The 27,836-nt window shown below is 38.3% G+C and overlaps 1 protein-coding gene across 1 annotated transcript; it reads right to left on the bottom strand.

The window, feature by feature from the left end:
* Window positions 1–10,991: 10,991 nt before the first annotated feature.
* Window positions 10,992–20,984, bottom strand: LOC100712719 (interleukin-36 beta-like). Its single transcript, XM_063230349.1, has 5 exons — window positions 20,956–20,984; window positions 17,267–17,287; window positions 13,515–13,624; window positions 12,614–12,753; window positions 10,992–11,577 (listed from the first exon to the last, which is right to left on the bottom strand). Exons 1-5 carry the CDS (start codon window positions 20,982–20,984, stop codon window positions 11,365–11,367), a joined length of 513 nt encoding a protein of 170 aa, XP_063086419.1. The 3' UTR covers window positions 10,992–11,364.
* Window positions 20,985–27,836: the final 6,852 nt, after the last annotated feature.

Genomic DNA, 27,836 nt, shown 5'->3' with positions numbered 1-27,836 from the left:
CTGCTGAAGACGGACCCTGAAGTCCGCCACCACCTTCCATGGGACTTCCCTTATTTCCAGGCAGGGGAATTGAGAAAACAGCTCTGGGAAGAAGCAGAAGCTGGAGCTGCAACCCTAAAGAAGATGCATCATCCTAGTCTCAAAAGATAGAAACTGAGCGCTTCTTCAAAGTTCAAGATGCTCTCGTATTGTGGCTTCTCTGGGCACTGAGGACCTAGGGCTTATTGGGAGGAGTTGCGTTTACCAGAACTCCTTTGTTCAGCACTAGGAAATCTGTTCCCTGACCCCAGGGAGCCCTGTGTTCAGATGGGACTTCCCCAAGGCAGCTGACCTGGGAGGATCCCACCAAATGACCCTGACAACCCATTTCTTTTCCAGTGCTCTGGGAATTTCCCTTACCTCCTTTCCCTAAGTAGCTTTAAGCAATCTGACCTGAGCTACAACTATCACTTGATCCTACTCAAAGCCTCACCAGGAAGTAACTTTCTAGAGAGGAGCTTCAACGTGCTCCCTTGTCCCAAGGCTTGAAACCCTGACTGTGCTGGTCAGAGTGCAGGGATCTTCATAGGAACACGAAGACCCTGACTGACACTGTTTTCTGGATGACTGAGACCTACTCATGCTGAGAACCCATTGCCCCCCAAGCCCAAGCTCACTTTGACCTGGTCCTGACAATGGATAGGGGTCTTTGCTTGTGCTGGACTCACAGGGACAACTGCTTCTCACTGACCAGTGATGTGGTGAGAGCATAGTCTTCGCTCCTCATAGGTCCAGGCTGGGGAAGGTCTGAAGACACCAAAAACATGAAAACTCACAGGCCATTCATGAGACCTGAATAACAAGGCACAGATAAAACCAGTTACAAAGATCAAGAAAGCTATTTCTTTTCCCAAGAAAAGATGTATACTTACAGCTATAAATTATCATAACATCTCTCCTCTTGGAATGACAGCTACTTTCTTATTCACTAATATTTTATTCCTTAAAATGAAGGACAGTCAGAAATTGGACTGTTTGAATTAAAGCAGCAAGAATGAAATATTCAGTCCCAATTTTGCATGGGGGTTATAAACACTTTATCATGGAGAAACAGCTTTGATTTCCATCCTGGGCACAGTTCTTCAGATAAAGAAATTTTGGACACCACATTCTGTGCTGTTCTATACATTTCCTGGAAATACCTAAAAGAAATGTCTGTGTCTGAACTGATAGAGATCTATGAGTCTGAATAAAGATTCAGACAAGGTGAGTAAGTGGGTAATTAGGAGTTACAGAGTGGAGGTTAACTTGTGGGCTGCAGCACTATTGAAGGCACCGATGTCCCTTTGCCAAGCTACTTGTTTCATGGAGCACCAATCTAATTAAAACAGCAAAACCTCGATCAAAGCAGGAAGTGCCTTGGAAAAGCTCTGTGTACTCCACTCTCATCCCCTCCATATGTGGAAACCTCCTGTCTCTATAAGTACTGTCCAGCCGCAGTGGTGGATGGCCTTACTATGCTGCAGTCTGGCACACAGCCTCAGCACCTGGTGGGGCTCCCTGTACAGCTAAGCAGGCCCAATTGTAAGATGGGGTTACTTTGGCTAGGGTATGGAGGAAAACTCTGAATACTTTTCCTCTGGTAAGTTTGTACTTTCAGGGCACAGACCCTGGAGCCACCTCACATTTCTGATGCCATGTGGACTCCTTTCTACATAGTCTGTTAAATTTTAGATAAACATTAGGCAAGATGAGCCAGTATTCCTTATTTCAGACTCCCTTATTGCAGTAAATATGACTTTGTTGGACTGCAGACATGCCCCTGGCACTTTTTAGGACCATGTGATAATCAGGCATGAGCCCCTCAGATTTGGATCCTGATGGTAAACGCAAGGGCATATTACGATGTTTTAAATGAAGAAAGAAGCATATCTCTTCCCTAATTGATATGCCAACCTCTGTCACCAGTATGACGGTGTCCCTTGCATTTAGCTACTTCTAACTGTTGACCAGTGTTTCCACTCTGGAAAGCATCCTCTGACACCAGTGGTGCTCACAGTGGATCAGTAGTTGCATTTTCATCATCAGAATCCGAGGAGAGGCTCCACAGTATTCCTCTTCCCACTTGAGTTATGCACTGACTGAGAATTACCACAAAGGCTAATCTTTTGTTTGTTGATACATTTATCACTTATAAAGCTAATATTGCAAAATATGGATTCTTTCTGTAAATGAACAAAGCACAGAATTAACCAAGTGAATGGCAGTCACAGCTAGTTATGGGTAGTTCTACAGAGCTCTGGGCCTCCTCTTGTGAAGTTAGCCCACAGCACACTAGATATCACAAGAAGCAGAGTAGAGTGGATGCTTTTCCATATTGAGGGGACCAGTCAGAAGCTGATCAACAAGGTGAGTGAGATACAAGTGTTACCTTGCATGTAGTAGTGGATGTCGGAGAGAGATGGGTTAGATTTGAGATGATTTTGGAGGTCATCAAGATGACTCCTAAGTTTCAGTCTTGAGAAACTGATGGAGAAAACTGGATATGGGAATCAGAAAGTTGGGAGCAGGATTAAAGGTTCTACTTCACAGCATAATCAGTTTGTAAGCTCTGAGACAGTTCAAATTTGTACTCCAATAATGGAGCTAAGGAGGAGCATTCTAGGCCAGATATGAATTGGTCAAGTTACACCTAGAATTTAAATTCATGAGAGCAGATAGTACATCCTGGGTAGTATAGGAAAGAAGAGGGGAAGAAAAGGGGTCAGGGATATATAGCTCAGTGGCACAGCATCTGCCTGGCAAGTGCCAGGCCCTGAAATAGACTCCTGGTACACACATATGCACACGCACACACACACGCACACACACACACACACACACACACACACACACACGCACAAAAGAAGAAGAAGAAAAAAAGAAGAAGGAGGAGGAGGAGGAGGAGGAGGAGGAGGAGGAGGAGGAGGAGAAGGTTGGGTGATCCCTGACAAACTTTAACCTTTGGAAGTCACACAAGGAGGAAGCAGTAAATGGAAATAAGAGGAAAAATCCAGTGAGGTTGTGACTTGTAGAATTCTTGGCACATACATGTAAGATGTGAGGAGAGGGCCAGGGTGTGTCCAGTGCTAACTAAGATGATGATGATGGGGTCTCCACCAGTTTGCCAAACAGGGATGATAATGGAAATGATCACAAGAAACATTTGGGTGGAGGATTCAGTCAGAGGTCACACTGGAGAGTGCTCAGTAGGGCATGACTTAGTAATCAAGTATGAACAAATTAGAATAATAATAAGATAGTATTCTTTTTGCTACATCAGCAAAACTCCTTTGCAATTTGAAGTAAATGTTGAGCAAGAAGGAAAAAACACAGCTTTAGGAATACAAATGGGAAAGTCAAATTCAAAAGCTGATAGTATCTCCTGAAAATAAAGGATGTGTGGGAGGAATTCACTTCTTTTTTGTCTTGCCTGTGTGCAGGAGGCTTACACTAGAATGTTGTTTGTAGTATTTAAAATGAACAAACAAACCTAGAAAACAGAAACAACCTCACTTTCCATCTATGAAGGAATGAAGAATTGAGAGTGACAGCAATAGATTTAAAAGATGAGAGTCAGTACAGATTTATAAACAAACACATTGTTGAGCGAAAAAGGGCATTAGAGAAAAATGTGTATATCATAGCAATTAAGACATGTGTGTGAGGAAGTATACAGACACATTCAGATGCTCAGAGTTACACACAAAACAATGTTATATTTCCATTCTATATTTGCATATTAATGCATAACAAATGGACCAGAATGGTCCCAACACAAAACAGAGATTATCACTGGGATGAATGAAGGGGAGCCAGGATTGAGAGAGGAATTTGTCTTTATCTGTTCTGTTTCAATATTTTTAAAAATAAGGAAAATGTATTAACTTACTAATATATCAGTTGACAATTAGTATTGTAAAAACTGTTTTTTCCTTTCATTAAAGAAATGGGTTTGTGCCTTTTTCTTCTGTATTTAAGTTGGATATCTTTCCACGTAAATCTTTCTTATTTTGACTGATTTCCATCATTAAATCATTAAATATCCAACAACCTAAGGTAGTCAGACAGAAGGAAGTTAAAACAGAGTAAGTCTCCCTTGTGTGCCTAATCATGACATGCGGGGTCACCTAGGATTCCTTGCAGGAGACAGAAGTGTTTGTGGACAGCTGCACTGCAGTTTGCTCTGCACCCCTTCAGTTCTCTTCATCAGAGTTTGAGGTGAGTGTGTTGGCTCACCCAGACCCTATCTGGGGCTGGGACACTTATTTCTAGGGTCATGAGTCAGGCATCATAGGCACCTGACACACAGAGCAAGACCTGGGTGGTGGCCTGGTATGGTAGCACGCTCTGCAACAATTTCCCTGTATTCAAATAGTAACTCTTTCCTTGGTTGGCCCTGGGTTTTCCCTTGGATGACTTGAGTGTTCTTAGAACATTGCTGATTGTGACAGCTAGGATTTTGTCCTGCTCTGTTTCTTGGTTCCTCTACTTTTACCTTCCTCCAGGTCCTTGTTGTTGAATACCAGAAAAGACTGTGTCTAGCAACCAGGTGATAGTGGTATAGAGGCCCATCTGAAGTTTTTATAATTTGCACCAAATATCTGAGACTGATCAACTAATGAAATGCTGTCCTAGGAGAGTATGTCCCTCCTTGGAAGATGGATCTAGATTTGTGCATTTACAGAAAGTTTTTGATTGGCTATGAGAATAGGTGGATTTTTCTCTTTGTCCTGTGTAACCTCACTCACTTTTTCATAATTAACAGGATTTTTTAAACAAAAAAGAGTAAAACAATGATACAGGTTTCCAACATAAGAGGAGATTAACAATGATTAATACATTGTACTTTCTTATCTTCAAAGTAGTTGCTGAAATTATAAGGCACAGACATGAATAAATGACCAAACAATGAAAGTAGAAAGCTTTCTTTTTGATGAAGTAGCAGAGATTAGTAGTATAATTATCTACCATACACAAACACAGAGAGGCACACACACACACACACACACAAAGTCTTTTTCCTTCCCCCTCCCCGTCCAGTTGCTGTTTCCTTTTGAGTAGTTTTTCCCTTTTCACATTTGCAATATCTAATGTACACTTTGGGTCTTGCTAATTCTTTCAGTTTTTACACAAGGCAGACAATACAACATTTACACATGTGAGTATGATTTATTTCACTTATAAATACTGTCTCAGGTTGCATCCATTTACCTATAAAAGCTTCAAATTTGTCTTTCTTTATAGCTTAATAGTATTCCACTGTATAAAATACCAATTTTTTATCCATTCTGTGGTTGATGGGCATTCTGCTGTTTCCAAGATGTAGGTATTACAAATTATACCTTTATAAACATGAGTGTGCATACATCACTGTGCGTATGATGTTTTAATTCTTTTTTGGAAGATATCAAGAAGGAGAATAGCTGGGTAAAGCAATACCTCTAGTCCTAGTTCTTTGAGGAATCACCACATTAATTTCCACAATGGTTGTACCAATCTACACTCCCACCAACAGTGAAGGTTCCTTTTTCCCCCAAAGCCCTGCCATTTTCACTATGTTGGTTCTTACTATTCATGAGCAAGACAGATCTTTTCATTTTCTGACACTTCTTCAATTTCTTTTTTAAGGGTGCTGTACATATCAAAGTATAGATCTTTGTTAGATTCCTAAGTATTACATTTCCTTTAAATGATATGGTAAAGGATATGTTTCCCTAATTTCTTGTTCAATAAACTTGCCTGTTGGCTATTGTTTGGAAGGCTACTCATTTTTGAGTGTTGACTTTGTATCCAGCTACACTATTGAATTTATGCATTAATTCAAGCAGTCTTTTGGAGTAGCTTTAAGATCATCTATGTAGATTATCATGTCACCTGTGAGTAATAGTGGTTTAACTTTTGCTTTCCTGTCCTTGTTCCTTTAATTTCTCTTTTTTGTCTAATTGCTCTGGCTAACGTTTATAGAAATGTATTGAATATGAGTGTTGATAGTGGGCATCCTTCTCTTTTTCCTAATTTTAGATTGAAAGCTTTCAATTTCAGTCCACTTAGTATGATGTTGGCTGTTGGTTTGTCATTGATGGATTTTATCAAATTGAGGTAAATAACAGGCTTTTAATGAGTCTCTTACCCCTCTGATAAGAGCAGTCATCATTTTGGACCTCATCCTGAGTCCATTCCCAGTATTACAGCCCCAATTTGGTTTCTGTCAGTGGGGCTGTGACCTCTCTGGTGTGACTCAGTTCTCCACCTGTTGCATATTATTTATCCAAATGTCCTATAAACTCTTGTAAGATTCTTGGTTTTTCACCTGGGGTACAGCAATTGACATCTCTCCATGAGAGATCAAAATAAAGGGTCATAGTTTGAAACTCATCTGTAATCTATAAGGATCTTCTGAAAATTGGCCTAGTGTTTTTTGCATTGCTGGATATCTGTCACTGTTAAAGGAACCTGGACCCAGGTAGTCCCTCTGACTCTTGGGACCTCTCCTAGAGCAGGATAAATTATGAATTGGAAGAATCAGAAACTCTGAGTATGTCTTATGGGCCTAAAAGTTGTCTGGGAATCATGAATTTGGGCTGGGGAATACTGATTCTCTCTGGGAACCAGTAATTGTGTTTCTGAGTTACTTGCAAAGGGAGGATGGTTTACTGTCCTAAGGATTATAAGTAAGAAGTTGAGAAGAGAGAAAAGGAGAAACATGTTTCTTGAAAGTGTTATTATTCTTTTCTATGTTTGCCAGTAATACAGCAGCACTTGTATGGTTGACGCTTGACTATTATTGTCATGACCAAGAATCTTCTGCATGTAAGTGACTCAATCTAATGAGATAGATGCTCGGTTTATTTTTTCCTACATATATTTTTCTTTCACTGACAATGCAAGTGTTTTTTGCAAGTGACTTAGGGCATTCATATTAGATCATAAACAAAATCAAATAAATTCTTGGATTAAGTAAATGACAAAGATTTTAAACTTGTAGAATTTTAAAAATATTTTCTTTCAAAGAATAAAAGAAATTAGTATTGAAGAAAGAAAAAGGCAAATATAAATGCCAGTGCAAACTGGAAAGGACGGATTGGTGGGAGGGAGGATGAGCCCTCAAAGTAGATTTGTATCCAGTTTGCTGAATGGAAGAGAATCAGGAAGAAAAATGTCCTAGTATCACAGTGTTAAATCCCCTTTTTACTAACTGATGCAAAGCACACTGCTTAATAGTCCTGGGTTTGAATGTGGCCACTATAATTCTAGTTTAAGAAAGCATCAATAGTTTCACCAGGAGACAATCAATATGAGGATATCTCAGTTACTGGAGGAAAGGGTCATAGATACCCGTGCTTCAGAGCCTGGAATAGGAGAGATAATAGTTCCAGTATAGTCACTCTCTATCTGTCTATATTCTCTCTCTCTCTCTCTCTCTCTCTCTCTCTCTCTCTCTCTCTGTCTCTTTCGTGTGTGTGTGTGTGTGTGTGTGTGTGTGTGTGTGTGTGTGCGTGTGTGTATTGAACTAATTCCCTCCAGGCTACAGATAGACAGGAATTTCCCTAATTTTTAGGAAGCCATATTATACAAATAGTGCTTTCTGATATCTACTGAACAGAATTGTCTTATGCTTTTGGGGGGGGGGGTTCCTAACTTAGATCCAAGCAAGCAAGCAAGCAAGCAAGCAAACTAACAAAAAAAAATCACAATAACAAAAACAAAACATCATGTTCCTCAAAACACAGAAGTAAATAAAAGATCTAAAGACATCTCTTGGGTTCTGCTAGGATTTTTTAATATTCTGTTCTTTCTTCTCATCTCAGCATCCTCATCTTCTCTGTTAGAGGGCAGTTGGTGCCGTGTGGATGTCTGTGGCATTATTTACAAGTAAATGTTTGCCATATGTCATGGTTTATGCCAGTGTCCCCCCACCAGCCTCATGCAATCATGCAATCTTGAATGTGGCCAAATCTAGCATTTGTGATTGGTTCATCGTCTAGTGCTCAGATTGGTGGTATGAGTGCTACACCCAGGCATGGAATTAGCATACAGTGTAAGGGCAGGAAGAAGTTATGTCTTTCTCTCTTGCCTATTCGTTCTTGCTGTTTACAACAGCCTCAACATGCCACCCTGTTACTTGGAGCCAATAGAGTATGGATAGAAAACCCCAGGAACTGTAAGAAATAAATCTTTCCTTCCCTAATTTTAGGCATTAGGTATTTTTTCTCAGCAACAAGAGAAAAGTATCCAAGACACTAGCCCTGCATAGGACTTAGGATATGGGTTAGGGTATGAGTTAGGGTTAGGGTTAGGGTGCTTTTAAACACCATTTGTATTCTCTTGCTTCATCTCACTCTTCAAAGAACTCACATTCATTGAGCCATACCTACTATGGGCCCAACTGAAATGTCATTGTAAGAATTTCACGGTCATCCTTGCCTTCATCTTGTACTTAGACCTGACTTTTGTTAGAGAAAAGAACTGCAGTAGTGAATCCCTTGGGCTCTTCTTCCTGTATCCCTACACACTTTTGCACATAAATAAATACCTATTTATGTGTGGCTGACTGGGGTGGGGGTAGACAAAGTGCAAACCTTCACACTCTGCCCACATGCCTGTGAGAGTCAGGCAGTGGACGTTTGCTGGTGGCCCTTGGAGGAGATCTTATGGGCTATGCTTTGTTTCTGCAACCACTCAATCCTTAGTACACATCATAAAATACTCACAATCTCTGGAATCACACTGACATAGAGGGATGAAGAGGCCGAATCAAATGAGAGAATATTCCTGAAAACCCTTCTCTGCTTTCCAGCTCCATGTGTTTTGAGAAGCTTGGCAGTTCCTTTGATGTTTCTTACAATTGAGGCTCTTCTCTGCCATTTTAATGTCGGATTCTCTACCATGTGCTTTGATATCAATGGGAAAATGTAATATATGTATTGAAAATTAATTTATTTCCATAGTAGTTTTTGAGAAACTGTTTTTGAGAAACTGCAGGGGACAAGTTTAGCACAAAGTCTAAAATGAGAAGCGTTGTCCTATGAGAAGGCTAAAATGGCATGATTTCAATGAGAATCTGCTGCCATTAGTTTGGAGAGTGAGGGGATGCATATAAACACTTGCAAGATATTTAGGTTATTAAAAAGACATAGGTGGGAGAGATTCACCTATATGGAAGTTCTGGAGATGAATAGCACAGCAGAGCAGAGCCACAGAGGGATAAACCTGACACTGGGGGTGGCTGGTAAAGAAGTTTGCCTAAATAGAAGCAATCTTCCCAGAACATGGACCCTGAGATCAGAATTTGTATGCAGAATAATGAAAAGTGACTCCAGGAACAGGAGAGGGAGCAGGGGAATTAAAACAAAGAGAGAGGTAAGACAACACAGGGAGCTCCAGAATTCGGCCCTGCCATACAACTGACGGCTGTCTTCTTATGCTTCCTTCTTTGCTTGCTAACTTAAATCCAAGCAAAAGAATTGTGTTCCTCAACCCACCGAAGCAAATAGTGTATGTTAAGATACCTCTTGTGTCTTTCAAAAGCTTTGCTTTCTCATCTTCTTCTTTGTCACCACTGGGACACTTTGGGGGGAACCAGGTATAGTGTAAGTCACAGTCGTCAAGGTGAGGGATGGAAATGCAGTCCCACAGAGCTTTCTCAAGGGCTCCCTGTGGAATAGCTCCTGGTGCCTTCCAGTTCTGTGCATTGTTCAAGCACACTGGTGCAAGTGTCCTTTCACAGGTGTCCAAGAACCCATAGGTGCTTCTTGTAGCTGAGATGATGGGCTGTCAGATGACACCTTCTCAAAACTTGTTGCACAGGAATGAAAGACAGGTCAGACAGAGAAAAGGGGTTCAAGTTAGGGGATTCAAGGAGTATCCCTATCAGAATCACAAGCAGGGAAGCAACCTGAGTATATTAAAAGTGATAGGTTTTGGAAAATAATTTTTCTGGCTTGGAAATTTGACTTCAGAAACTGGCATGCATTATAAGACCTGATAATTCTGCTTGTCAAGTGCAGGAGAGCCTTTTAAGGGAACAGATTTTGTTGTGTGCATACTCATGTTCAAGTTACTATAAAGATTACAGACTATATGTGCTTGGCTAGTGTATTTTCAGGTTATATTACAGGTTTTACCTAATGTAACACTCATGAAATCAACATGTGACTTAACACTTTCCCATAAAGAAAATATAGATCACATAAACTACTGAATTTCACATAAAGTACTGAAAATAATAGCATTAAGAAAATATCATAGTTGATGCTTCTGTTTGCACTCAAGTTATCTCGTACAATGAGGACAATTACTTCTCAGAAGTTGCCTGATCTCATTCAAACTGATATCAATGACTTTATGTGTTTATCCTGTGTGTGTGTGTGTGTGTGTGTGTGTGTGTGTGTGTGTGTGTGTGTTCAGTCTGGTGAATCTTTGGGGAAGCTGACAGTATTTTACTGTTAAGCATAAGTTTTTATAGAAATCAAGAACAGGCTATCAAATTGGCCTGGAAATTGATACCTTTGAGCAAGTCAGAGATTTAAATGCCCAAACTGTGTCTCTTAAAGCGTATTAATTCCCCAAGAGGTCTCGGTATTGATCTCTCATTTTTGTTTCAATCAAATTCTGTTGGTCTGAAATGGTTTTAGGTAGAAAGGTCAGACACATCCATTCAGTTTCTCACCTCTTCATTTACCCATAATCATTCAGGAGCTTTTTCTCAACACTTTGTGAGGTTCTTCAGGAGGAGCTTCTCATGAATAATGAATGATTCCATGAAACATGAATTGATTTACACTCACCATGTTTAACACGTATTCATAACCAAATTATATACTGTGTGTTAATTGTTGGCTTATGATATTACAAATCTGCCATGATTATTGAGACATGCAAATCTTACACTCATTTTGTTCTTCAGATTTATCTTTTGTGTCATAATGTTTAAAACAAACATGCCTGAAATTAGTCAATGGGTTATTTTATTGATATAATTGTGTGAAGAAGATCATTTGGGATCCCCACCTCTGGGTTGGCATAGGAATAGGAAGGTAGCATGCATGTAAAGCATGTGTATTGATTGAAGTGTACTTGGTAGCTGAACAGATGAGAGGACAAGGTCAGGAAAGAATGAGAGTAATTCTTAGGCTTCCCCCTGATGTGATGTCCAAATGAGGGACGTGGTGCAGAAACGAATACCTGAAGGAGGGGGTAGTGTTGGGACAGTCAGAATTAAGTGGGCTATGGGAGGGCTGAAATGCTGATGACCTTGCCAGGGCCTTAAAATAAGTTACTGTGTTTTCAAATAAAAGATTGATCCTCTGTCTTGGAATTAGCCACCCACAGTCAAGATTGGATTTAATTCTTAGGATCTAAATAGAAGTTGGTATTGTTAGTTAAGCCCCTCTCTTGGATGATGAACACAGGTTGATTTGGCACAGAGGAGGTGGCTATGAACCAACCAGGGTAGGTGACAGATTGAAAGGCAGAGGTGGAGCCTTCCCTACTGTGGAAAAAGAGAAAAGGCTTTTGTGCTGTTTTTTCCCAGTACAGGTTCATGATGTTGATCTCCTAGGGTAAGAAAATAGACTTGTTAGTGAGGACGAGGCAACCAGATTGTCCAAGCAGATGTCTGCTAGTTCTCAGTACTCTAGATTCACTCTAACGTCCTGCTATGGTTATGTCTTAGTCCCTGCAAAGCTTCATGTCGTCATAGAGATAAACTTCTAGAATTTGTGACTGACTCATGGTTCAGTGCTAAGATTATGGGTGTGAGTGCTACACCCACCCTAGCATGGGTAGCCTACATATAACATAAAGAACAGAAAGAGTCTTCTCTCAGAACAGAAAGAGTACTCCTCCTCTTTTGGCTCTTGTTACATTTGTTGTCTTCTGCTGCCATGAAAACTGTTGTCCTCTGTTATGAGCCACCTTGCCTTTGAGTCAGCTGAGTACAGACTGAAACCTCCACAAACTATGAGCTAAATGTATCTTTTCTTCCTTTATTTTGGGTGTCAGGTATTTTGTCTCATCAATGCAATAAAAAAGTAACCAAGACAGGTCCCATGACACAAGATGCTACTGATTCTTTGTTGGAACAGAGGGTAGTTTGCATCTCTTCTTAGGAGCTTCTGATACCCATTCACTCTGAGGTTCAGGCCAGCCTCATGGGATTACCAGCCTCCAAGTGGGCTTGTACATTACACCTTCCATAATTAGCTGTAATGATACTTTTATTATTGTAAATCTCCGTTTTAGCACATGGTTATAAACATGAATTCTTCTCAGTCCAGATAAAAGGTTTCTCTCCATTCACCCAATGTGATTTTCTTTGTTCAAATGATAGCATCCTATTGCCTTAGAAGATTTTTAGATAAAAGTTTATTAGGACTAAAAAGCCACCATCCCTTGGTTTTTCAGAAACTTCTTGTTGGATCTCAGGACCATTCTTTAGCAGCATTTACTAATCTGAGAACTAGAAAACTCAAGTTTCTTTTCTTGTAGTGATAACTCAGAATTATAAAACTATCACTTTTCTTCTGTAACACACAAAGTGACATTTAAAAATCCATTTGATATGTCTCGGAGTAGCTATACATCCACTCACCTTAAGCTGCAAAGTAGGCTTGCCCTCAATTTCTGTGCAGTAGAGACTAAGATTTTTGTCCTTGATTCCCAGGTAAATCAGATTACCTTTTTCTTTATCACAATATTGTGTGTCTCTACATGCTATTATTGAAAGAGTGACTGGAAACACAAGGATAAATAAAGATGTAAGGTTCCAAGGAGAAGGAAGTCAGTATTCCAACCTCACAGTCAAGTTATGCATCTAAACATACTCAGGGCATCTCTCGTGGGCTTTTCCCAACAGTACATGGCTGAGACACTTGTCACTTCTCTTTGGTCCATTTCTTTTCCCTTCCTTAATAACAGAAACTCGGGCTGGGGATTTAGCTCAGTGGCATAAGCGCCTGCCTTGCAAGCAGGCAGTCATGAGTTCAATCCCTGGTACCGATAAAAAGGAAAAAGACAAAAAAAAATAACAGAAACTCAATTCTCACCATGGAACATTATGTTCCAAATATAGAAATAAAATACACCACTAACTTTACAACTAAATGCACTTGCGTGCTGAAACTGTGACCCTGGGTATGTAAATAGATGTACTGGGTAGGATTTCTAAATGGACATTCTAAGTATTATTATGAGACAGTGTCTCATAAAAGGAAGCTCAAAAGAGAAGCTAGTGAAACAGAATCCTGAAATATTAATCTCTCTGAATCTGAAGATGTTTTCTTTAGGTAAGGGGAGACATCTTTCACTGTTTCTGTAGGTATAGGATTTTCTTTGTGGGAGGGAGCCATCTTGGCCTTTGTTGCACTTTTTGGGGGGCATTGAGCTGGTGCCCAGAAGTTGATGAGGGCCAGAATGGGCCCATGCAGGATTACATCTACCCTAGGGAAATTGGGGCCCCTCCAGGAGCAGCAGTGACTTTAAATAACACTCACCAGGATCCACATTGTTTCTAGATGGAACTGCTACTAGTACATTTCCATTCAGGATCCATACCATCTGTTGGGTATCACGAATGTCATAGTGATTGGGAGTTGCCTGAACTGTCAGATGAGGGAAAAAAACACAAGTGAATGTATATTTTACTTCCAGAGTTTCAACTTCAGAATTCTTGGGACAGGTTTATTGTTCTAAGAAAATTTGGTTAGCAAGAAAAAGAAAGGGGAACAAAACAGGCTGGTTTTGGATGAAAACATCAGAAAGAATCTAAACACATTCATTGTCTAAACACATTCATTGTATAAATGCATTCCTCATACTGAGAAACTTTCAAGATTTTCTTTTTTTATTATCTTTTCCTGATTGATAAAGTATCTAGGTAGCAACAAAAGGACAACTATCTCATCTGGACAGCAGTACATTGAGAATTTTTCTTTATCTTCTAATCAAAATGATCAAGCAATTCTAAATGCAGATAACTAGGAAAATAAGTAAATGCCCAAGGTTCTCTAATATATATTTCTGAGTATTTTAACCAGATTTAATGCACTTATAGCAGAGGAAATGGAGTTTTGTATCATACTGTCTTTGGTGAAGTGGGATAGAACTGCTTTCAAACTATTTTGTGATCCACCACTTACGTTCTTGGTTGCCCTCCTGAGGTAGTAGCATTCTGTGAGGAAGACAAGGTGTATCAAAGGAGGTGAAGAGGAGGTTCTCAGCAACTAGTCACAGAGAGAAGGAAAATCTGTTATTCATTTATCTTCCTTTTCCTCTGGAATTTGTGTAAAACTTTAGAAAAAGCTTCCCTGAGTCACAGTCATATATGCATATTTTAAATTTTTCCTTTAAAAAACTTGGTTATACAGATAAATGTGTTTAATTTTGGCACTTTCATACATGCACATAACATGCTTTGATCATGTTCACCCATTTCACCTGCTTGCTCAACACTCTGTACTGGTTTCACATGGGGGTGGAAAGCTCAATGTGTATAATATATTTTGCTCATCTCCACTCCCTTATTATCTGCTCTTACACCCCTTCTCATTGTTTTCCTCTTGCTCAATAGTAGTCCCAAATGCAGATTTTAAAGGAAAGGTGGTAAGAGTATGTTTACAGTCAGCAAACCCTGAATGGAATGGACAAACCCATCCCTGTGTCTGCCAGGGTGGCCCTAGTTCCCCAGGTTGTGGTGGCCTTGAGATGCCATTAATCATTGCATCTGAGATGGTTAGGAATTTGCAAAGCATCACCCCAAGACCCGCCAAAGAAGTAAGCACCCGAGTTCAGAGAAAAGGAGGAATGTGTGTCTATACACTTACTTGTTAGAATACAAGTAACACTTACAGAACACCAAACAATTATGATAAAAAATAAGCTTACCAAGGCATGTCCTTTTTCAACTACCTAGAATACATGAAGCAGATTCAAAGATATTACCAGGAAATTTAAAACTCCACTGAAAGCTGGCAAAACTGTTTGAAAGAAATTAAGGATAGATGATCAAAACTTGAAGACACATTTGCAATGTGTGATCATGAAAGGGAAGATCTCTTAAAAACATCAAGGAAACAGGCAGTAACAATACAAAGGCTAGAAGATGACAAGACAACATATAACTTAAGAATAAAGAATGTGAATGAAGAAACAGGGGTAAAAACAAAGGAAATACAAATGCTATTCGTGGGAATAATTAGGGAAAACTTCCCAAACATAGGAAAAGGAAATGATATTCAGATGTATGAGGCATATGGAACTCCAGCCACCTACAACCAAATCAGAGCTACACTCAGGCATATAATAATCAAGATCCCAGAAATTCAAAACAAGAACAGAATATTAAAAGCCATCAGAGGAAAAAAAACAGATCACCTATAAAGGAAAATCCATCAAAATCACAGCAGACTTCTCGACACAGACCATCAAATCAAGAAGAGCTTGGAGCAAAGTATTTCAAACCCTGAAAGAAAATAACTTCCAGCCCAGATTGATGTACCCTGAAAAACTCTCTCTAGAAATTAAAGGAGAAATGAGATGCTTCCAAGACAAAGAGGAACTGGGGAAATTTGCAACCACCAATCCAACCCTACACAGAATACTAAAGGACATTCTAGAGAAAGAAAAGAAGTACCAGGATTTCAGGAGCAGTGGCAGAGAGGCCTCAATGAATGGGGCAGAAAGTGGAATGAAAGAGAAAAGCAGACAACTAATGGTAGAAAAACAGCATAGCAAAAACAAGACAGAGAAGATTGGCTATAATCTCTAATATAGATGGCCTTGATACACTAAAAAAGAAAGAAAGAAACACAGGCAGAGTAGATCAGGAAGTAGGGTCCACCAAGATGCTCTGCATAGGGAATATAATTAACCTGAAAAAAGGTTTATGGACCAAAAATCAAATATGAGAAAACATCACTCTATGTGACAGGGAACCGACGAGTAATAAGGGCAACTCTATCAGCACCTACAGATAGGTTGGAAAGACAGGCTTTTGTAGGTAAAGGAATACAACTTGAGATCAAGTCCAGGAATGAGAAGGTTCAGAACCACTTAGGTAAAAACTACTTAGGTAAATATTTACCCCCAATCTAAAAACTGAAGGAGTTGGCAGGACCCAAAATGCACAGTGCATGTTATGGGAGTAAAAGAGAAGGAATAATCTAAAATAAGAAGCCAGAGGATATTGTTAATAGTGTATCAAAATTTAAAACCCATATTACTTATACCACTCTGTTTCAGACAGATTATACTCTGTTCCAGTTTGTCTGCTTGCACTAGATTTGAGAGCACAGACAGCTATCCCAAAAATAGCAGAATATGGTATGGTAATCATCTTTAATTTCCTATTAACTTAGTCTGAGGCCCTGTAGAACTTATACTGTATTACCATGACTGATCTTAGTTGAGTCTGGTTTCTTAGATTGCTGTTTGGTATCAACAGATTTTTTCAAATCTATTATGATTGATAGTATCAAGTCTGATAGTATAGGCAACTACACTGAAGATGTCAGGATTCACTAGGATACCATTCTGATTTAATTATTACCTGCTTTTAAAAGTTTTACACTATCTACAATGTTTTATTAATATTTTTATGTACTGCTATATTCAATTATACTATGTTTGATGATATAGACAATTCTACTGAAGATAATAAGAGAAAATACAGTAATCATGGTAGAACTCCTTTATAGGTGATTTTTTTTCTTTTCTATAACAGCTTTTAATATTCTGTTGTTCTTCTGAATTTCTGGAATCTTGATTATTATATCTTTGGTGTAGATTTGTTTAGGTCATGATTTGGAAACTGTATGCCTCACTTATCTGAATGTCAAATTTTTTTCCATGCTTAGGAAGATTTCTGCTATTATTTCTCTGGATAGGTTGTTTATGACATTTCTATGGATGCCTGCAGTTTCATTGACAACAGTCAAGCTTATGCTGTCCTTCTTTGCAACATCTTCCAGTTTTTAGATTGTATTTTCATGGTTCCTTGTTATTTTTAAGAGATCTTTCTTTTTGTAATATTAACCAGGATCCTACTTTCTAGGTCTGACAGTCTATCTTCCCTTCTCTCTTATGGTTTTTCAAACTTTCAATGAAATTTTTAATTTCCTGAATATCTATTTGAATCCATTTGATGGATTCCATTTATTTTCTATGTTCAACATTCATGGTTTCTATTGTTTCTCTATGTTCCCCTATTTTTAAAATCTATATCTACTATAGATTTGCTAAGAAAAATCCTTCATTAAGGTTGTCATCTCTTTTTTAAATCTGTGAGATTATTTTTGTTTTGATATGCTCTATAGCCTCATGTGTGTGTATATACATATATACATATATTATTCTTCTTCTCTTCCTCTCCTTCTTTCTCTTCCTTTTCCCTTCCTTCTTCTTCTTCTCCTTCTTCTTCTTCCACCATGCCCAAATAGAAGTCATCCCAGAGATGCAAGGATGTTTCCACATATGCAAATCAATAAATACAATAAACCATATTACCAGAACTGAATAAAAAAACTATATGATCATCTCAACAGATGCACAAAAGCATTTGATAAACTTCAGCACCCTTTCATAAAACTCGAGAGGGAGAGAGAACCAAAACAAGCAAGCAATCAAACAAACAAAACAAAAAGCCCTACTTTGTCAACCATTACTCTAATACCCATGATAAAAACCCTAAAGAAAATTGGAATAGATGACCTTTTTTCAATCTGATAAAAACTATTTATGACAAACACATAGCCAATATCATACTAACTGGTCAAAAACTGAAAGCTTTCTCTCTAAAACCAAGAACAAGACACGGATGTTCACTATTACCATTCCTATTCAGTTTAGTTCTAGAAACAATAGCCAGAACAATTAGACAAGAGAAAGAAACAAAATAAATAAATATAGGAAAGGAAAAAGTTAAATTATCATTATTTTCAGATAACATAATATTCTACATAGAAGACCCCAAAAATTCTACCAAAAGCCTAATTTAATAAACAGATTTAGTCCCATAGCTGGATACAAAATCAGTACTCAAAAATCAATAGCATTCCTTCACAAATATAACAAACTCACTGAGAGGGAAATTAAGGAAGCCACACATTTTGCAACAGCAGTTAAACCATGAAGTACTTAGAAATCAATCTAACAAAGGAAGTGAACGATCTCTACATTGAAAAGTATAGTACTTGGATAAAGGAGATGAAAGAGAATATCACAAAACAGAAAGATGCTGTTGCTCCTGTGTAGAAAGAACCAACAAAATAAAACTGGCCATACTTCTGAAATTGTTATAGAGAAAGTGCAATCCTAATCAAAATACATTAGCATACTTCATAGAATGAGAGAAAACTTCCCTAAAATTCATTTTGAACCAGAAGAGACTTAGAAAAGCAAAACAAAACAACCCATAAATTAAAAAAAAGCAAACTAACTAACAAACTAACAAAACAATTCTGGGCAAAAAGGTAAAGCAGAGGGCATCACAATCCATGACTTAAAATTATACTACAGAGTTACTAAGATTTTTAAAAAGTCTAATACTGAGGGAAAAAAAGAAAACCAGAACTGAGCATCAGTGGAACAGATTAGAAGATGCAGAAATAATTTCAAACAGACTCAGCTGTCTTATCTTTGATAAAGGGGTCAAACACATTCATAGGAAGAAAGAAAGCTTCTTTGATAAATGATACTGGAAAACTGGATTTTCATGTGTCCAAAACTAAAACTAGACCTATATATGTCACCATGCACGAAATTAAACTCAAAATGGATCAAATATCTAAATATTAAAACAGAAACACTAAATATGCTGGGAGAAAGAATAGGTAGAACTTTTGAAGACAAAAGTGTAGGCAAACACTTCATGAATAAAAACTCAACTGCACAGGAAAAACTACAATCAACAACTGGGATCTCGTGTTATTAAAATGATTTTGCACAACAAAAGAAATCACCAACAGTATGAAAAGACAATTCACAGAGTAGGAAAAAATAGCCAGTTGTTGAGAAAAAGGACTAATATCTAGAACATATAAAGAATTTTTTAAAAATCAGACCCCCAAATTTAAAAGCCCAATCCAAAATTGGGCAACTGAAATTAGTAGACTGTTCTCAGAAGAAGTAGTGCAAATGGAAAATAGATACATGGAAACAAGTTTAATGCCAATGATCATTTGACAAATGAAAATTAAAATAACACTGAAATCCCATCTCACTCTAGAAAGAGTGGTTATTGTTAACATATCAACCAGCAGCAAATGCTTGTGGGGCTTTGAGGAAAAAGAATACTTCACTGTTGGTGGGAGTGTGGACTATTGCAAGCACTGTGGAAATCAGTGTGCAGATTCCTCAAAGAACTAGGACTAGAAGTCTCATTCAACCCAGATATTCCCCTTCTTTGTATCTTCCCAAATGAATTAAAAGCATCATCCTGTGGGGAGCCACCCAGATAACTCTCCTTGATTTCCTTGAAAGAAGAGAAACCATCTCCATTTTGGATAAACTTGGCCCTACCTCTGTGCATTGATATGTGCAGAGCTGTCTAGGCTGTTTCTCTGTCCTTTCTGTTGTCTTTAAGCAATGTAAATTAGGCTGGCTGAGCAGCTGATGTGTAAACTTTGAAACGTGGTGACAGGTCAGTGTTACCCCACCCAATGACTCCCCAAATGTGTGGTTGAGCCAGGGAGGATGGAGGGCTATGCTCCACATGCCTTGAGAAGGAGACTATGACTCCCCAGGGAAAAAAGGATTGTACATCAGTACTGAAGCACCAGCCCCCAAATTATTAGATGCTACTTCAGTTGTGTTATGCAGATTATTCTTTCCATATTTCTTGCCCTTTGCATATCACAGAGGTGATTTCAGACTTCCTATCTAACCCAGTTCACAGAAGTCACATCAGTCACATATTTCCTGCCACTCTCAGGCAACCACTGCAGTCAAGAGTTTCCCACTATTCATATACTGTCATGCATTCCAGAGCCACTTCTCTCATGGGGAATTAATAAAACCTATTGGGCTCTACATTATGGCATTTGTTTCGGTGGTCCACCATCTTGGTTGGACTTAGGACTCTTGGGCTCCCTTATTCTCACCTTGGGCTGCACTGGAAGTGGCAGATTGGAATTAACTCACTAGAATTCCAATAACTTCTCCATGGAATTGCAAATATAAACCTTTCTGTATTGTGATAAGGACAGAAAAGTGATCTCTATATTTGAGGCTCAATATGGCTGGGACTCACGACCCTCCTGGCATGCCAACCACTTATCCAGGTGCTGGCAACCCACTGAACCTTGTGTGACAAGTTTTAAGGTAAAAGAATCATTTTCCTACTTATATTACTCAGATGCAAGTAGAAGTCTGTTCATCAAGGATAAAAATGGGGCAGTTGTACACTTCATCTGCAGAAGAGAAAGACTTTGTTCTATTTCTTGTGAAGCTGTTAAAAAATGAAAACATTAATGTACCATCTAATCAAGTTTTGAGATTACTCCATCAGATAGCTACATTCTACCCTTCATTTTCCCAAAACCTATACACTTGATATCAGAGTTTGGAATAACATAGGTGAAAGCCTTTATGAAACAGTCACCCAAAAAATATCCATTAAAAAACTGTGATCACACAGTACCTAGTGAAGGTGGATTTATTACACATCACCTATCAAAATCAATTACTGTATCAAGATTTGTGGACTTAATTAAGGGTGCATCTAAGTCCATGTTAGAATTCACATAGGACCCAGTAGACCTCAAGGATAACTTTTCTACAATGCACACCTCAGTTTAAAATATTGCATGCTTTGGTCTCCTCAGTGTTTATGAAACCTCCATGGCCTCTACCATCCCAGTCCCATGCTGGCTATTGTAAATCCAAGCTAGATTCTAATAACCCTTTATTAAATCACAAGAGATAGAATCTACTTCTTACCTGTAACAGCTCTTCAGGTCTTCGAGCATGTTCGGACATTGGGCCATCTTGACTTCTGCAATAGGAAGAGACCAGTGACTATCAGCTCAGCCAGTCTCTGTGCCAAAGGCCAGCAGGGGTGACCTCACCTTTCTTGAGAGACTGCATTGACTGACAGCCCACACCCAGCATTTTCCCCATGCTTCTTCTCACTCTCTTGCATTTCTTTAAATGTATCTGCCTCTTCTCCTAGGCTATAAACTTCTTTTAGAATGCTTTATTTATCTTGGTACTCCTTCTGTGCCCAACTCAATGCATTGCACAGAGTAGGCATGCAATCAATGCTTGGCTAGCTTAAAAGAGAAATAAAGCCACAAGAAAGAGATATTTACCTTACACAGAGGCAAGAGAAAAACAGAGTTAGAAACATTCAGTTCTGTCGTAATAGGTTTTGGTGGTACAGGGCTTCTCCCAGAGGGAGATTTGGCTGTACATGCAGAGGCCCTTGGATGAATTCATTCACTGGTTGGCCATCGGTTCCCCATCAGTAAAATAAAAGAGTCAGTTTTTGAAATCTGACTGGCGTGTAATTCTAGTTCATATACCAAATCAAGAAAGGATAGGAAAGGAAAAAAGGAAGAGACCAAAGTTTTACAGAAGGAAACCAGGGAGGAAAAAAAAAGGTACTTTAAAGTACCTTTTAAAAGCCACAGGCATGGTAAGGACAATACCTGTGCCGACTCAAGTTCCAAAGAAATGACTCCCTCACGAGTTTGCAACTGAACCTGAGTCAGGCTTCTTTGCCTTTTATAATGCCTCCCTCAGTGACCATAATTGTGTCACTATGGCTTTAAAGGTAATCTTTTTTATTTTATATGTTTATTCAACTTGATACTGGCCACAATGATGACAGACTGTATACTTGTATAATTGGTAATATTGCTGTTTGGAAAGATTTCAAGAGATACTGACTTAGCTCATTTATTTGTTGCTTGCCCTATATAATTATAAACATGTAGTTTTAAAAACAAGAGAGAATAGCAGAGAAAGTTTATCAAAATTTCTAAAAATAAATGATCTGGTAGGAAAGAAGAAATCCCTGAGTCAGGATTTCAGAGGACAAGAGTTGGAGAAAAGCTTAGCAGCCGTACTTTGGGTTTTGGCTTAATTTGTTTGTCATGTCCCAAGGCTGTGTGTGGCAGAATAATTGGTAGCTACCAGTGCCAACTGACAGGGTGGAATGGATCATCCTTGGGGTTTTCCCACCTTAAACACTCCATCAATCTGTGATTCTACAATCCTTAATGAAATAAACCTGAAAGTTTGAGAGATCTCCCTTCCCTTTCTTCTTTTCTTTCAGTAAAATCTCTTAAATTCTGTGATACACAGAAATCAGGGTCAAGGTGACCTATGTAATTGACTACATGATTAAGGGTGGAGTCTGGCTGTGAATGTAAGTGTGGTCTTAACATGTACCAGAAAGATGAGAAACATCTATGGAAGCAACTTTAAAATTGTATACAGTTAGATGTAACAGAAATCTCTTGCTTGTAAAGAGAACTACAATATTTCTCTGAATTTTCTGGGGAAAATTTGACCAACATTATCCAATGATCCTGCACTTCAGATTCAACCAACCATAGACTGAAAACACTTGAAGAAAATATATATCTGTACCTGTTATAGTTTGTGTCTGGATGCCCCCCAAAGCCTCATGCAGTCATGGGGACTAGCTTTTAGCATTCGTGTTTGATTTGTGGTCCAATGCTAAGATTATGGGTGTGAGTAGGGTAGGTAGCCTACTTAAACATGAGGGATAGAAAGAGGCTTCTCTTGTGCTCCTCCTCCTTTTGCTCTCGCTGCTTTTGCTGTTTTCTATCATCATGAATGGTTGTCTCTGTGCCATGCCACCTTGCCTTGGAGCAAGCTGATTGTGGACTGATACCTCCACAAACTGTGAGCTAAATAAATCTTTCCTTCCTCAATTTGGGGTGTCAGGTGTTTTGTCTCAGCAATCAGAGAAAAGTAAGTAACACAATATTGAATATATTTGAACTATTTTTCTTGCAAACACTCCCTAAATAATATAATAGCTATTACATTATACTAATATAAATTGTCATACATTATTTCAATGTTTTGGTCAGAAATCAAACTTAGGACCTTGTGCTTACCATGCAAGCACTGTGATGCTGAGCTATACCCCTGATTTCAATATACTAAGTATTATAAGTTATCTAGACATTGTTTTCAATTGTAAAGGGAGATACGTAGAGGATCTATGCAAATTCTGAACTCTATACGGCACTTACATAAAATTCATGGAGGTTGGTATCTGCAGGGGTTGGTAGGGTCCTGAAACTAATGCCCTGTGGCTACTAGGGACAGATACACTTCTTTTCAGGTGGTATAAACTGCTTCATAGAAATAAAGCATGTAAAAACCATTACATGGAGAGACAACTGAACCTTTTGTTTCAACTCATGTCCTACTTAGTTACAATTTGCTTTTTAATTCCATGATGGTTAGGGAGGAGGGAAAGACTTGGTACAGTTGCTCACAGTTCATGGAGTTATAACCCATTATTTTTATTATGCAAACAATGCAAGTGCTCAAGATAAGATAACATGATACTCTACATAGAAGACCCCCAAAACTCCATTGAAAGACTCCTAGATATAATAAATACATTCAGCAATGTAGCTGGATACAAAATCAACACTCAAAAATCAATAGCATTCCTATACACTAACAACAAAATCACTGAGAGAGAAATAAGAGAAGCCATACCCTTCACACTAGCAACCAAAAAATGAAATACTTAGGAATTAATCTCATGAAAGAAGTGAAAGAACTATACAGGGAAAATTATAATACCCTTAAAAAAGAAATCAAAGAGGATCTCAGAAAAATGGAAAGACATCCCTTGCTCATGGAGAGGAAGAATAAATATTGTGAAACTGGCCATTCTCCCAAAACTGCTGTACAGATTCAATGCAATCCCAATAAAAATACCATCAACATATCTCATGGATCTAGAGAAATCCCTCCTCAAATTCATCTGGAACCAGAAGAGACCTCGAATAACAAAGACAGTTCTAAACAGCAAAGGCAAGGCAGAAGGCATCATAATCTCTGACTTGAAGTTACACTACAAAGCAACTGTAGCAAAATCAACATGATACTGGAATAAAAACAGAGCCAAACATCAATGGAATAGATTATAAGATACAACCACAACTACAAACACATTCAGTCACCTTATCTTTGATAAAGGAGCCAAACATGTCCACAGGAAGAACACGTCTTTTTAATAAATGGTTTTGGAAAAACTGGCTCTCCATATGCTGAAAACTAAAACTAGACCCATGCCTATCACCATGTACTAAACTTTAAAATCTAAATGAATCAAAGATCTGAATATTAAATCAGAAACACTAAACTATTGGAAGACAAATTGAGTAAAAACCTTAAAGACATAAAGGTAGCTAGAGAATTCATGAACAGGAATCAAACTACATGATTCACAGAATCAATAACTGGGATCACGTCTTATTAAAAAGATTCTGCACATCAAAAGAAATCTCCAGCATAGTGAAAATTAAAACCACAAATTGGGAAAAAAATCTTAGTGAACTGTCCCACAGACAAAAAAACTTCTGTATAAAGCATATAAAGAATTTTTAAAAATCAGGCCTCCAAAAGTCAAAGATACAATCCAAAAATGGGCTTCTGAGATGAATACAAAATACTCAGATGAAGAAATAAAATGGATGAAAAATGTTCACCATCATTACTCATTAAAGAAATGCAAATTAGAACCACACTGAGATTCCATCTCACTCCTTAGAGAATGGCCAAGATCAAGAAAACCAACAACAACAAATGCTGGAGAGGCTGTGGGGAAAAAGAAACTCTCCTGCACTGTTGGTGGGAGTGTAGACTGGTGCAACCATTGTGGAAGTCAGTATGGAGATTTCTCAGAAAGCTGACATTGAAAGTCCCATTTATTCCAGTTATTTCACTGCTAGGGATATTCCCAGAAGAACTGAAAACATCATACCACAGTAATATATGTGCACCCATGTTTATAGCAGCTCAATTTGTAATAGCCAGACCTTGGAAACAACCTAAGTGTCCATCAACTGAGGAACGGATTTTAAAAAGTTGTGATTTTTTTATACAGTGGAGCATGACTCAGCTATAAAGAATGATCACACTGAGATATTTTTAAGTAACTGGATGCAGCTTGAGACCATACTCATAAGCAAAATTAATCAAACTCACATATATAAATGCCAAATAGTCTCCCTAGTGTAAGAAATGGTAAGAATACATAAAAGTATGTGGTAATTATGATTTGCCATTATATTTTTGAAGCCTTATAATGTTTTCATTCATTATTTGGAATGGTTTTATTCCGGGTTGTTTGATTTTGTTGTCTGTGATGATATGAATAGATATTTTGAAGAATACAAGACATTATAATAGCTAGTGCTGATTTACTATCATCTTGTTTTGAAGTCCTACCAAGCTTGTGTTCTTCTGTCCCCATCGGTTTTATCATGTTGTATCTTATTGAATTTTATTATATGTGATAGTATAAACAAAATTTTTATGGACAAGGAGATAATATAGTAACCATTTTCATTTTCTGTTAGTTGGTTCTGAATACCCTGTAATACTTTCATTCTCTTGAATGGTTTTATTCTATTTTGTTATGATTGCTAGTATACTATATGAAGGTATACTCAAATATTTCAAGGAAAGAAACACTATGATAACTACTGTTATGTCGGGTTGTCTTGTGGTAAAACACTATGTTGCTTAAATTGTTCTGTTCTGAAAAAAAAAGAAAACAGTAAAATCCAGGAACAATGTAACAAGGAGAGAGATTATAGCTATTCTTTTAATGCACTTTTTCCTTTTAGTCTTTTTTAAAGACTTATTTAGACTTCTTTTGAGACAATTAGGATAATTTTTGGAAATCTAAAGCACAGAGACATGGTGGAAAGTGTTCACTAAATAGCCACTTGCTTATTCATAGGATTACTTTATTCATATCTGTCTTCATTTCCTGGGCCTCCTTGCAGGTGAGATTGAGGACGTATGGTTTGTTGTGGCCAATAAGCTGTGAGCAGGAAGTGATTGATAGGTGATTTGCTACACTCCTCTACTGATGTAGTCAGGGGTTGATGTGTGCTTTTGTCATGTGTGACTTCCCCTGATGCAGCAATTTGGAAAGTCACGTGTTCTACAGAATGTGGCTATACGCTGGCAAGGCATGACTACAAATGCATGAGAACAGAACATCCTGTATCAGTATCAGACTTTGCTGTGAAAGAGAGAAACAAATCTCAGATTATAACAACCTCTTAGATTTCAGATTGTGTTTCCATGGTTTAACCTAACCTATGCTGATTCATGCTATGTATGACTCTCCTTCAATTTTCACTGCAGACCAGTATGACATATGTTTTTTAACGATTCCTTTTTGACACAGCCCATTTCTTCTTGGGCAGACTTGTTTTTACGTTAGCATTCCTCTTGTCATATTCTCATCCTCTGGGAGAGAAATCTGCCATCCAGTAAGACCAATTCAGAACCTAATCAGCTGCTTTCATTTTGGCTGAATTTGGAAACTGGATATAAAGGTAAATTAAATGTGAAAACAGAATGGCTCATCATAAAGTTTGTACTTTTGAGTTAATATGCTAGACAGACCACACAATATTACAGATTCCATTAATCATCTAACATCCATATGGTACTTTAGAGTTCTTCAAAGCATTTTTAAAGGTAAATATAAGCATTCCATCTCATGTGACGTTGATTTTTCTCTTTGCATTCATATAGTGAACATAAACAGTCTTATACCGAGTCGTGGTTCCTCCTTGTAGTTTTTGGTACCCACTCCTGCCTGCAGGTGAAGATGGGGCCTTGACTGGAGCAATTGTTGTACAGGGAAGGGATTTAGCAGGTGCAGCAGATGATGTGCCTGGAGAAGTAAGAGATTTAGATCTTCACCTTGGACCTGATCCTAATCATCATATGACCTTAAGCAATTCCCACACATCTCTGGGCTTCCTTCATGGATAGGGGGAGGAGGGTGGACTGGATGATTGCTGAGAGTCTTCCAGCCCTAGTTGTTCACTCTAGATTCCATGACTATCCTGAAGATGACTGTGCTTTAACTTGTGGTCCCCCTGCGCCTCTGAATTACTGGGATTGCACACTGTTTGGTTTCCACACTCATTCTTCACACTTTTGTTGACTATTGCTTTCTAAACATGGTGATGTCACAAAGGGCACAGGCTAAATCTGCTTTGCTTCATTATTTCAAAGGCACACTTTGATGTTTTGCTCTGAGTATAAATGGAAATAAGGTGTTTTTCTGTATAGAAATAAACAATAGTTGCTGATAAATGAGAAGGAAAGGCCCATTTTGTCACTTCTTCCAAATGATCATGACTCAGCATTGTTCTCTAGAAAGCTGAGCACATGCAAAGGGTCAGCTGGGCCATACACTACCCTCAAGAAAAGGAAATTTAGGTTTCTGAGACCTGAGGTCTGGACAACTTTGGAATGCTTTGGTATGAAAATGAATATCCATGGGAAAAATATGATCACAACTTTCCCTTTGTGCACCCTTCCTTTCATGAGGTCTTAGTGATGCCCCCAAGATGCCATTCTATGCTGTGCTGAGTTCCTGAAGGGAACTGTGGCTCTCCTGAGAGACAAAAAGTGGGATGAGAGAAGCTTGTCTGCAGGTAATATCAAGTGCAACTAGCCAAAAATCGAGTTAGAGTCAACAAACTTTTAAGCACAATACACTTTTGTTTATAGTAGATAAAGAAGATTGGGGAAATTATTAAAGATATCATTTCATTCACTCATTTGTT

The sequence above is a fragment of the Cavia porcellus genome, unplaced genomic scaffold, assembly GCF_034190915.1.
Source record: "Cavia porcellus strain 051 isolate PalLab524CR breed Dunkin Hartley unplaced genomic scaffold, mCavPor4.1 scaffold_18, whole genome shotgun sequence".
Lineage (NCBI taxonomy): Eukaryota > Metazoa > Chordata > Mammalia > Rodentia > Caviidae > Cavia > Cavia porcellus.
Note: the sequence above shows the minus strand (reverse complement) of the source record. Positions and strands in the feature narration are given on the sequence as shown.